The sequence below is a fragment of the Brachyhypopomus gauderio genome, unplaced genomic scaffold (assembly GCF_052324685.1).
Source record: "Brachyhypopomus gauderio isolate BG-103 unplaced genomic scaffold, BGAUD_0.2 sc60, whole genome shotgun sequence".
Lineage (NCBI taxonomy): Eukaryota > Metazoa > Chordata > Actinopteri > Gymnotiformes > Hypopomidae > Brachyhypopomus > Brachyhypopomus gauderio.
Window position 1 is genome coordinate 121,079 of NW_027506881.1, and position 12,449 is coordinate 133,527.

At 45.2% G+C, this 12,449-nt stretch overlaps 1 protein-coding gene across 5 annotated transcripts in view; it reads left to right on the top strand.

Moving 5' to 3' along the window:
• scml4 (Scm polycomb group protein like 4) overlaps positions 1 to 12,052 on the top strand; it is a 29,048-nt gene extending 16,996 nt beyond the window's left edge. For 2 of the 5 annotated variants that reach the window (XM_076988183.1, XM_076988181.1), the window contains exons 3-8: positions 560 to 689; positions 5,805 to 6,005; positions 6,121 to 6,330; positions 6,708 to 6,914; positions 7,424 to 7,569; positions 7,944 to 12,052. In XM_076988183.1, the coding sequence (XP_076844298.1) occupies positions 560 to 689; positions 5,805 to 6,005; positions 6,121 to 6,330; positions 6,708 to 6,914; positions 7,424 to 7,569; positions 7,944 to 8,069 (1,020 nt within the window). In that variant the 3' untranslated portion in view covers positions 8,070 to 12,052. The remainder of the gene's footprint in view (positions 1 to 559; positions 690 to 5,804; positions 6,006 to 6,120; positions 6,331 to 6,707; positions 6,915 to 7,423; positions 7,570 to 7,943) is intronic. The other 3 variants (XR_013124632.1, XM_076988179.1, XM_076988180.1) reach the window with 3 other exon arrangements.
• The last annotated feature ends 397 nt before the right edge of the window (positions 12,053 to 12,449 follow it).

The window sequence follows — 12,449 nt, forward strand, 5'->3', positions numbered from 1 at the left end:
TCTCCGTCAGTGAAGTCTCGGTTCTCTGCGGGTCATTTTTGTGTAAATGATCTAGAACATTTTGTAGAATATATGGATAGATGTCTCAAAGATGGCCGACAAGACTGCTGTCATTCCGTTCGTATTAGGATTAATAATTAGTATTAATACGAACACCTTTAGAATGCTGTCGAGTTTTTCAGGGCCATAAACTGGAATACGCTTGACTAGCCAAACCAGTCTACCAGTCCATTAAATTTGCTTACTGGCAAAACCCCCCAAAACTGTTGAAAGGAGCTGAAATGGTGAAGGGGGCGTGGCCACCCGTCACCAGCACTCGCCGATCTGGCAGGCTTCAGGTTTTTACCACTAAAAGTGTTTGTAGTCAGTACTGAACATCACAGCATTCTTTAGGATTACGGCAGGTTTGTGTCAATCATGACTGGTTCACTGTTATTGTCCGGTGATGTATAATATGGCCGTATGACTGATTTAAATACTCCAAAATGGGAGGACTCCACTCTAACCTGTCCTGTGTGTGTGTGTGTGTGTGTGTGTGTGTGTGTGTGTGTGTGTGTAGCTGAAGTCCCGGATGGCGATGACTCCTCTGGCTATATCTCCTCCCAGCAGTACACCAGAGCCAGACATGAGCTCCATCCCCCAAGACGCCGCCACAGTGCCTCACTCATCCACACCTGACGTCCTGACAGGTAACACACACACACACACACACACACACATACACACACACACACACACACACACACACACACACACATACACACACACACACACACACACACACACACACACACACACACACGAGCGTCCACATACATACTCACGCATGCACAGACCACAAATAGACCCAGCGGTCTGCACAGGATGCTGAATGTTGCTGACAGCTGGGATTTAGTTCATATTAATAACCTGAAGTGGCGTTGTGTCACCAGGGAGACTGTAGGCTTGCACAAATGGTCCTGGTGTGTGTTGTCAAACCTGTAGAATCCAGCGTTGCTGTGCTGGGTGTTGGGCCACTGTGTGTGTGTGTGTGTGTGTGTGTGTGTGTGTGTGTGATACATCACTGTGAAATGTGATATAGGTGCTCTGTAATTAGCAGAGATGTTGAGACTAGTGTAATCTAACAAAGCTGTGCTAGTTTTAGTTGTATTAATGGATCTGTAAGGGTGGGGGGGGGGGTGTTTGTTCTTGTATGTAATGTGTAATGAGTGTGAAGAATGAGAGTGAGGTTAGTCTTATGACCTGTGTCTGAGGCTCATTATGTCAAAGGTCATGACCTCATGGTCCAGGGAGAGAGAGATTGGGGGGGGGGGGGGGGGGGAAGAGTAATTACTTCTAGAATTTTAAAGGTTAATAGTCATTAATAGGCATGAGTGCCTTGGGGATATTATTACACAGTACTGATGTTATCTTCCAATTAATCATTCAAAAAATGATATTATCAAATTCATGTTAATTAATATTGTCTTCTCATGTTAAAGATGAATGTATTACAGTGGAGATGTGTCTGATGAAAGACTGTTTGGTTTAGTTGCTGTTGACTGAATCCTTCTGACTGAATCATTCTGACTGAATCATTCTGACTGAATCCTTCTTACTATGTGCAGTGAACCATGAGTAGATCTAAAATTCAAAATTCCAGAGATTCAAAATTCAAATACAAAATTCAAATACTGTTTTATAGGACTTTTTTTTAAGGAAGACTAATATTTGGATATAATTGGAATTCAGTGGAAATAATATATGCAATATATTATTCCATAATATTCCATAAATATTCAGAGTAAAAAATAAAATGAAACTCAAATGTTCATATTAAATAAAATGATCTGAATAATGTGCCAGTGTTGCTGAATATTTGGAGACACAGAAAAAAGAACAAGCAGGCATAAACTGACAGGGAGGCGTGGTCTGACTGGTCTGACTGGGAGGCGTGGTCTGATTGGGAGACTTAAAAGCTCTTATTTTCATGCTAGCAGCTTTTAGTATGCTGACACTGGTTTCTGGTACACACACACACACACACACACACATGGGGGGGGGCATTATTTGTGTAATCTGTAGCTGTGTTTGCAGTGGGATTTGTCACTGGGTCATGACCCCACCAACCTGAGATGTAGTATGTGTGTGGTGAGTGTGTATGTAGTATGTGTATGGTGAGTGTGTATGGTGTGTGTGTATGGTGTGTGAGTGTGTATGGTGAGTGTGTGTGTGTGTGTGTGAGTGTGTATGTAGTATGTGAGAGTGTATGTAGTATGCAGTGTTGCCATAGTTACTTTGAAACAGTAATCCGACTACTGACTACTGACTACTTCTTTAAAAAGTAACTCAGTTAAGTTACTGACTACTTGCTTTTAAAAGTAACTAAGTTAGATTACTTTTAGTTACTTTCAGCAGAGGCTGATCCCCCGCCCCTATAACATGAAAATGACTACCAGTTCTGCCAATACTCACTTTATTGACATGTATTTTAACCGGAACATCAAAAATGACACTGGCATTTGTAAACTTTTTCTTGAAATAGGCTTACATGTTTTTTAAATAAATAAATAAGACAGTCTTTCTGTTCAACTCCGCCCACTTACAGGGTTGCCAACTGTCACGCATTGAGACACACGCATTTGACTGTCTTCACACGCTTACGCCACACTTCCGATATCTCACGCCGAAAAAAAAATCCAGTTTATTTACCTCTGATCCACATCTATGATTCAATGAGTTACTAGTTCGATCTGGCGCCAACCACCGGCGATCGATCGATCGCGATATAATACTGAATTTAGTCAATTTTACACCCCGCCCGGTAACAATTTACGTTCGCCGCCAAGCCCCGGTTTTTTTTTTTTTTCCAGGTTTGACGTTGTGTTTTTGAAAGTAGACAGCACTCTGTCGCCAGGACAGAGTGTACAACGGACCTTAATGTTGTCTTCCTTAGCCGAAATAAAATCAAAATAATGCCTGTATTTCCAGCTGCTAAAGGCGAACCTCTCCTTCCATCTGACTTTGGCGCCGCAGAGCAGAGATGACGTAACCGCGTAAGAAACGTGTAGCCAAAAAATAAGAATGAATAAATATAACCTACGTTCCCCCGAAATGCAGAAATAGTAACGCACGATGTTTTAGATAAGTAACTTTAATCTGACTACTAGTTTTTAAATAGTAGTTGCGTTAGACTACTCGTTACTGAAAAAAGTAGTCCGACTACAGTAACGCGTTACTAAGTAACGCGTTACCGGCATCACTGGTAGTATGTGTGAGTGTGTATGGTGTATGTGGAGTGTGTAGTTTGTGTGTGAGTGTGTATGGTGTGTGTGTGTGTAGTTTGTGTGTGACTGTGCATGGTGTGTGTGTGTGTGAGCGTGTATGGTGTGAGTGTGTTGTGTGAGTGTGTATGTAGTATGTGGGTATGTAGTTTGTGTGAGTGTGTATGTAGTGTGTGTGTGAGTGTGCATGGTGTGTGTGGGTGTGTATGGAGTGTGTGTGTTGTGTGAGTGTGTATGTGGTATGTGTGTGTGTGTATGTAGTTTGTGTGTGAGTGTTTATGTAGTGTGTATGTGAGTGTGCATGGTGTGTGTGTGTGTGTATGGTGTGTGTGTGTGTCAGTAGCGAACCATGACCATTATACCTGGGCCCGCTCCCCCCCCCGAAAAAAAATTGTTTCCTCTCCTAATTAACTGCAATAAAAAAAAATTGAGACAACAGTACAGCTTTAAAAATGCAATAAACAATAATATCTGTACTAGATAACATCTTAAGCAAAATAAGTTTCCAAACAAAATAAGGTTCACAGCTCCGTGGTTCTCGGAAGCGGAATATGTAAACAACGCGCACGAGGACGTCAAAGGGATGAATCAAAACTAGCTAGCGGTGGTGCTAACGACAGCTAGCGTCGCCACAGTGGGCCGGAAATTATCATACAGTTAAGCCCGCCCACTAAGAGGGAAGATATGATTGGTCAATTTTACTGTCATTTGAAACTGGTATTGCGCTGAATTATAACTGCCAGGCCCTCTGTAAACGAACAGCGGGCATCACAGTCCTGATAGGGGGAGACACAGGCTCACAGGCTTCCACTTAACCCCTCACCTTCCAACACAGATTGAATAGACACGGGTGAATAATTTATTTGCTTATATTTTTGTAATTGTTTACATGTCGATTGTCAAACTGTAAATAGATAAATATATATAATATAATTTATCCAATTTTATTTTATGTTAAAAAAATATTTAAGGCCCTCTGAGAGGGCGTAGAGGGCCCTGACAGTTCCCCACTGGTGTGTGTAGTATTTGTGTGAGTGTGTGTTGTTGAACTGTATATGATGTGTTCAGGATGATCATATTTAAGCTTTGGGTTGTGTCATGTTGAGACTCCAAACTCTGTCCACTTTCTTTTCACTGCTGAGCACTTAGCAGCTGCTAACACACACACACACACACACACACTTTTTGTTGAAAGATCTTGGTCAGCATATATTATTGCATGCCTTTGTGCTTGTCAGTATATGTGTGGTGTGTGTGTGTGTGTGTGTGTGTGTGTGTGTTGGGGGGGGAGGGGATTGAGAGGCTGCTGAATGATTGGGAGATTCCTGCACACAAACACACACACACACTAAACGATCTGTAGCTAAACATCAGTGTGGTCCTGAGTGTTAGTAAGTCATCTGGGTTCCTCTCTGGGCATCAGAGCTGCTCATTATTCCTGTAGATAATAGATTCTACTGGGCAGCACACGTTGTTGGACCAAGGGCTCCTGTTGGGTCCTGTTGGGTCCTGACGGGTCCTGACACTCCTCGTTAGCCAAGTCACAGGGAGTTTTGGACCCACAAGGCATCATGCCTTATGAACCAGGGTTCATAAGAAATCGATCAGAAGGGGGAGGAGCCTGCCGCTCCTCGTCATGGCGACCGTGGCAGTGTCTGAAGCTGCGGCTGCCATCATTTATCAGGTCTGAGATCAGAGGAAGATCAGGAGAGAGCAAACAGACTGTGTGTGTTTGTGATAATAACCCCCGTGGGCTGATTCCAGCTTCCCAGCACACGAACGTCTGGAGTCAAATATGCACGTTACCTCCCCACAGGTACCGAGCTCCCGCCAGAGGAGGAGACCCTTCAGACGCAAAACATCACATGATCAAATAAAAATGAGTCTGTGTGTGTGTGTGTGTGTGCGTGTGTGTGTGTGTGTGTGTGTGTTTGTGTGTTTGTATTCTAATCGGAATAATTAGCTTAAGTTTTTGTCTTGGAATATTTCAGAAGACAGAAATGGTGATGTAGATTATTTTAGAATAATTGTAGTGTCCTGCACTGGTAGCACGAATGTCCTCTGTCCTGTCCTCTGTCCTGCATCTGCTTGTCCTGTGCCCTCTGTCCTGTGTCCTGTGCCCTGTGCCCTGTGCCCTCTGTCCTGTCCAGCTGCGAGTGCTAATTAATGTTGCCCTGTGTCCTCTGTCCTGTGTCCTGTCCAGCTGCGAGTGCTAATTAATGTTGTCCTGTGTCTTTCTGCTCCTCTGTCTCTTTGTCCTCCGTCTTTCGTCCTGTTACGATGGCTCAGAAGTGTTTTTCATATTAATGTGAAGCACATTTTCAATAGGCAGAAATATGATCACGTTCCACTGTAATCTGTCTGTACCCGGCTGTTACGTATCTTATATTTCTAGACGCTGGGGAAGGATTCTCACCTCCCGGCTCACATTTCCTCTGATTTATTGGACACATAGTCACTCCACAAATATGTTTTGTGCATGGTTCACGTTTGGTACCGATCGGTTCTGTCTCACCTCTCTGCCCCTTCATCCCACTCCAGTGTGTATCTACGTGAACAAGCAGGTGAACACCGGCCCGAACTTGGACAGGCAGAAGGTTCTGCAGCTGCCCGACCACCTGGGCCCAGCCCGGCCCTCCGTGGTCCTCCAGCAGGCCGTGCAGGGCTGTATCGACAGCGCCTACCAGCAGAAGGCCGTCTTCACTCTGCTGACGCAGGGCTACGGGGGAGAGAAGATCTCAGGTGGGTACGCTGGCCCGACGCTGGCCCGACGCCCTCACGGGTGCGCTGAGAGACCCCCCGGCTCCACTCCTCCTCTAACTCGCCCGTCTCTGTGTGGTTTCTCGTTTCCCTTCAGCCACCTTCGACGGCAAGCAGCACCTCCTCAGCCTGCCGGTGGTCAACAGCGTGGGCTATGTCCTGCGCTTCCTCAAGAAGCTCTGTAGGAACCTGCTGTGTGACAACCTCTTCAGCGACCAGCCCATGGCCCCGCCCACCTCCCCGCCCACCTCCTCCTCCTCCGCCTCCTTCCACGCGGACAAGCACGGTGACGCCCAGGCCAAGTCGAGTACGCCCCCGGCCCCGCCTCCCTGCCCCGGCCCCGCCTTCCTGCCCCCACTAGCCCCTCCCCCCTCTCCGGCACGCGTGGCATGATGCAAGCGCTGGGGAGGTTTCCGTGGAGATGTTCCCATGACGATTCAGGCCCCTATATTAGGAGTTTAGTGGGTAATGTCTGGAGAGATGAGACGGGTCTCCCAGGCAACAGGGCCACGTGTGTTTGTGTTAGAAACCTCATGTGGCAGGATTCAATTAACTGTGCAGCAGCTAGGTGGATATCTTCCAGCCAATCAGATCGCTTTTACCTTGCCCCGCCCTTTCATCCATCGTGCAGAGTGCAGCTTTGATTGGTGCGTGTCTAACTCTGACATCTGTCGTCTTGTGCAGCAGACTCTATGGTGGACGATTACCATCCCGAGCCGATGGAGTCCAAGCGCTACTCCGTGGACCCGAGCGACACCGCCTTCGGGACCATGACGTCGCCGTACACCGCACCCAAGTCAACTTATGGGTTCCGATCTGGCCCCGCCTACTCTGGGGGCGTGTGCAGACAGGCGGCCAGTCCTAGCACCTTCCAGGAAGGAAACAGAAGTGGTGAGAAACTAACTTTATACTTTCTTGTAAATGCATGCGCCTTTTATAGATAACGTTAGTAAACATCTAGGCCGTCTTGCAGGAAGTAGCATGTGTAAGCATCAGAGGTGTCAATTCCAGAAAAAAAGTCCTCAGAAAGTTCAGAAAATTCAGAAAGTAAAAGTCCTCACCAGGATTTTGCTCAGGCTTCCTGGATTGTGTTGATTGGCTTGCTCACTGGGCGCTAGGACTCGGCACTTGTAAAGCTGCTTTGTGACAACAACTGTTGTAAAAAGCGCTATATAAATAAAATTTGATTTGATTTGATTTGATTCCACTAATTTTACCTGGATTGCTAATTAGAAAATCTAGCAAGCTTGAGCAAAATCCTGGTGAGGACTTTTACTTTCTGATCCTGGATTATACACCTCTGGTAAGCATATTCTATATCATTCATTAATAATAACTAGATGTGGGATGTTTTACCTAAGCCCCACCCCTTTTCTCTCACCATCCCTCCCCCTCATTAGCCTACAGCCCGCCCCCAGAGGCAGGCGAGTCCAAACCTCCGCCCAGTAAAGACCCCTCCCGCTGGAGTGTGGAGGAGGTGGTGTGGTTCATTAAGGACGCAGACCCTCAGGCACTGGGCCCCCACGTCGACCTCTTCCGCAAGCACGTGAGTGCAGCGTCTCGCAGACGTATGAGACGTCCCCTATGAGACGGCTTGTTCTTCCTTTGAGGCAGATAAGCAGCGATAGTCAAACAAACACAGCAGCGTAGCAGAGTTCTAATGATGCTTTGAATATACAGTACAGGTTTATTACATAATTAACTGACTCTATACATGAGCGTGTGTAAACATGCAAGAGTCACCACTGTGTTTTTCATTATACTTTATATCATAATGACGGTATCTGTGGTGTGGGTTCCTCTGTACTGTGCGGGTGCCTGGCCGTGTGTTAGTGGCTGGGCTGGGGGGAGCGTGGCTGTGAGCTGACCCGGTGCGTGGCTGTGAGCTGACCCGGTGCGTGGGTGTGTCTCGTCCCCCAGGAGATCGACGGAGACGCCCTCCTCCTGCTGAAGAGCGATATGATCATGAAGTATCTGGGGCTCAAACTGGGACCAGCACTCAAACTCTGTTACCACATCGACAAGTTAAAACAGAGCAAGTTCTGAGCTGCCTGAGGCACGTTCCAACCACACACACACACACACACACACACACACACACACACACACACACACACACACACACACACACACACACACACACACACAGATGGACTTCTTCAGTTTTCATTTACAGTTCTTGGTGTTTGCATTTCACATCACAGACTAAAAACACAACGAACCCTTTGCCCTTCCGTGGTGTGGAGTCCTGAAGTCGTCTCACTTTCCCATAGACACTTCAGAGTCTGAACATTCACTCAAGCTTTTTATGAAGTGGGTTTAAAGAGTGGCGATGTACCAGGAAGCCGCTAGCACCCGGAGTGTGTCTGGAGTTCCATACACACTAGCTGCTGATTACAAAAACACAGACAGGATGGTGTTGCTCCCAGTAACAAATCACTGTCATACCCAACATGGACACTGGGACGGTTTAAGGTGACGGTAGTCGTCTTGGACCGGACCCTTGCACGAGGACTGTCCCTTTCTTTGGTATACTCACAGGTATTTGGATTGTCTAAATGTGGTCTTTTGCCCTCTACTGGTGAGATTGAGGCATTGCCGCTGTCTGCAGGTCTGAAACACTGGAGCCCCATTTTCTCTGCACCTTTTCCAGAGAGCACCACGGCCCACCAGCACTCCAGAGTCCCGTCACACCCGGCAATTCAGAAATAACTCACAGGGCTAAACCGTAAAACAGAAAGAAAGTCTGTTACCTTCCCAGCCAGCAGCATACAGCCTCCAGTACGTTGGGACACAACCGTGGACTAATCGGAGCCTTCAGAAGGAGTTTGGGCACAGCTCACGTGCCACGTCAGAACTACCAGAACACTACACTGCAGTTTCTGCCATGTCCCTTTTGTATATGTAAGCAGCGTTTGTTCTCAGAGTGCTTCTAACTGCATTAATGTGAGGCCCAGAGACCACGCACAAGGTACAGGCACAGCTGCACGTCTAAGGGACCAAAACGTGAGCGCATTTGGTTATTCACACGTGCCTCGTACAGGGGACACGTGAGTTCATGTGCACGCGCTGCACACAGCAGGCGCCATGGCAACCTGCCTGCTTTTGACTTTAATCCATGAGGTGGATGAAATCGGTGAGATGTTGATTACAAATGGCCGACACGAGTATCTTCACACGTATTTCAAAAAGTATCAAAACATAAAGGATGTTTTGCTAGTAGAGGAATGATTTTTTTCACCATTATACTTTACTACATATGCAGTGTGTTATTATTTTAGAGTCTCGTGTGAGTGGCTGTAATCTTCACGTTCCAGGAGGATAAACTCTCTTAAATTCACATCTCATACCCACATCCACAAAGAACTTTTAGAGACGGTTTTCTGGCCTTATGGACACCCCTTTTATATTTCACATTATGGTTCGTCATCCTGACATGTTCTCAGTGAATCGGTGTGAGGGGGCATGACTTCCTGTGTGAGGGGGCATGACTTCCTGTGTGAGGGGTATGACTTCCTGTGTGAGGGGTATGACTTCCTATGTGAAGGGCATGACTTCCTGTGTGAGGGGCATGACTTCCTGTGTGAGGTGACTCAGAGCTTTCAACAGCCCCGTGCGTCCGAACCTTTGGTGTCACTCGGTGGTGATTCTACGCGCATCGAAATCACCTCAGTCTGCATTCTTATGTAAATACAGTCATTTAAAGTATACAGATGTATATTGGGAAAAAAACATGTAACGGTCATAAAGTGCGTTTGGCGATGAACAAATGCTCATATAAAAGAAGCTTTCAGCCCAGCCTAAAATATATAACCAGCTATCTGCTCCACCGTCCTGTATCTCTGCCCCCTAAACAGAAGCTCTCACTTGTACAGAATCATTGCCTACATCTTTGCTGAGTGGGATTTTGGCCACGTAGCACAGCCTGGTGAATATGTACAGTATAATGTATCTGAGCATCTCTCCTTCGTGCGGCTGCCTGTGGTCATATTCAGATCTGAGGTTCAGATCTCTGAACTACAACATTCACCCTTCAAATTAATTTCTTTTTATCTTTTGTTTTGTTTTTCTCACATGTAATGTCTTGAGGTCTCTTGAGGTTGTTGAGGCACACGTGTGTGTGTGTTATGTGCCTCGACACGCGACACTTGAAACATTTACAAGAAGAAATATGTATTTAAAGTCTAAACGTGCCACTCACGTTTGCCTGAAAAGCATTACGATGCTGCCGTAGAGCGGAACCGCCCCCTCGTTACCACGGGGAGACGCCCTCCTGTTGTTAAGGGCGGAGTTCCTGTTGTTAAGGGCGGAGTTCCTGTTGTTAAGGGCGGAGTTCCTGTTCTGTTAGCGCAGCCCTGGTGGAGTTGACTCCACGTTTTTTGGGTCATATACATTTGCCGCCGTGCTGTCATTTTGTGTCATTTTTTAAATATATCTTAATGTAAGTGTGTTCAGGAATGCTGCTTGTGCTGTTTTAAGAGCCATTCGTATCTTGACTCATTGGTTTTTATGAAAGATCTTGTGTGTGAGTACAAGACGTTGGGGGACTGAGACACGGACCATTCCTGTTGGTGCTAAAATATGTATTTAATGATTACTAATTTTATTCATATTAGTTTACAGTAGTTTTTTTCCCCAGTTAATTGATTTCAATGGTGTGGCTTCAGTGTTGTGAAATAATTGTGGTCATGGGCAGGCTATGGTCAGCCTGTCTATTTGTGAGATATACAGTATACAAAGCATTACAACAGCATCTGAATAAAGCGTTAATGAGCACTTATCCCTGCTGGCTCTCCTGTGATTGGTCCGTTTCCCCACTGACCTCACTGATGTCTGTGTTTGTGTGTTGTGTACAAGGCACCTGTGCGTTCTGTTTTATTTTGCTCTCTCCGTTCCCGTCAAATCAGTGTAATTGATTTAGTGATGTGTGAACGTCTGAGAGGGTCAGGACACACTCTCTGTACACGCTGAATCTCCTACGTTCCACAGTCTGTACCATTCTATACTTGGTGCTATTTAATAATTATTATTATTTTTATCCCCTTTTGATATTTTTTATACTGGCTGCTTCCTGGTAGACTGCTGTGATACACAGACCATGTGAGTCAAAGGTCAGGGAACCTACAGCGCTGGTTTAGTGTCTGTGTGCTCTAACGCTCCTTACTGCACATAGAACAGAGCCGTTCACTGGGAACAACACAGATAACACTAAAATGTGGTGCGGATATATCCTGTGTTTCACGGCAATAGTGCCTGAACAATTGAGTTTGGATTTTGTGACTTTGCTTCCATCTAGTGGACAAACTCAGTGTTGCAGTATTAGACAATTGCCCGCCAGCCATTAGAGTTGCTGGAATACTGAGTTCTGTTTGGGGCAATATTGTTCGCGTCAGTCGTAATTTAAAATGGATGAAAAATTGACATATTTTACATGTTTGGAAATATCAGTGAGATGAAAGGTTGTAAAAGAAAAGGCATATTAACTAGTAGGCTATTTTTCTTAAGTATCGACTCAGATTTTCTATATTTGTTGGTGGTAATCAGTTTGTATTACAGTTTCTTTGTCTCTCCGTCATTCAGGTCTATGGTGCCGTATTAGCTGGTGCTATTGCGCCGTTTTGCACGTAGGTGGTGCGCTTGTGTAACGTTTCCCCCAACGTGTTCATTATCTCAAACGTTTATGTATCAACTGAAGTGATGATTCATCTCCCAGCCCTGTTTGGGAATATTAAACTTTGCCCTTCTGCACATAGGCACGAGTAAATGCAATTGGAATATATATACTGGGTTATTTATATATGATTACATTATTCTGTGAATTCATTAACATAGCAAATAAGGTCCATTTAGACATTAAAAAGTTGACGGAATAATTGCATATTTTGCATACATTTCACTTCGGTCTTGAATTATTTGAAGTCTTAAAGGTTTGTATATGATGTATATTGGAAATTGGAAAACTCATCAGTACTCCAAAACAGTTTACCAAATCCTTAATCTATAAATAAATTTATGTAATGCATTTCACATTTTCTAGTAAAGGGAGTGTAGTGATTGCTGGTTTAATTTTATTTTAAATTTGATTGACAAACTCCTTTAACCTTCAAAACATTAAAAGTGCAAAGTCAGAGGCACCATTTCTATACAGTCTTTGATTACTGCCTGCATTATGAATCAGTGGTGGTAAACGTTTGAAGCTATACGCCTCCTTCAGTGCCCAGGACGACAGCCAAGGTGTCTGTGTGAACCTGCCACAGTGTGAATCCTGTGTAACGATGTGAACTACCAGGGGTTCCTCAGTCATGAACGCCAGGAACATACACACACCTGCAGGGTGCGATAAGCAAATCTGAAAGGCTTTAAAACGTACATGCTATAAACCACTCGGTGCAGAATACAATCGGATTTGACAATACAAGATTTGAA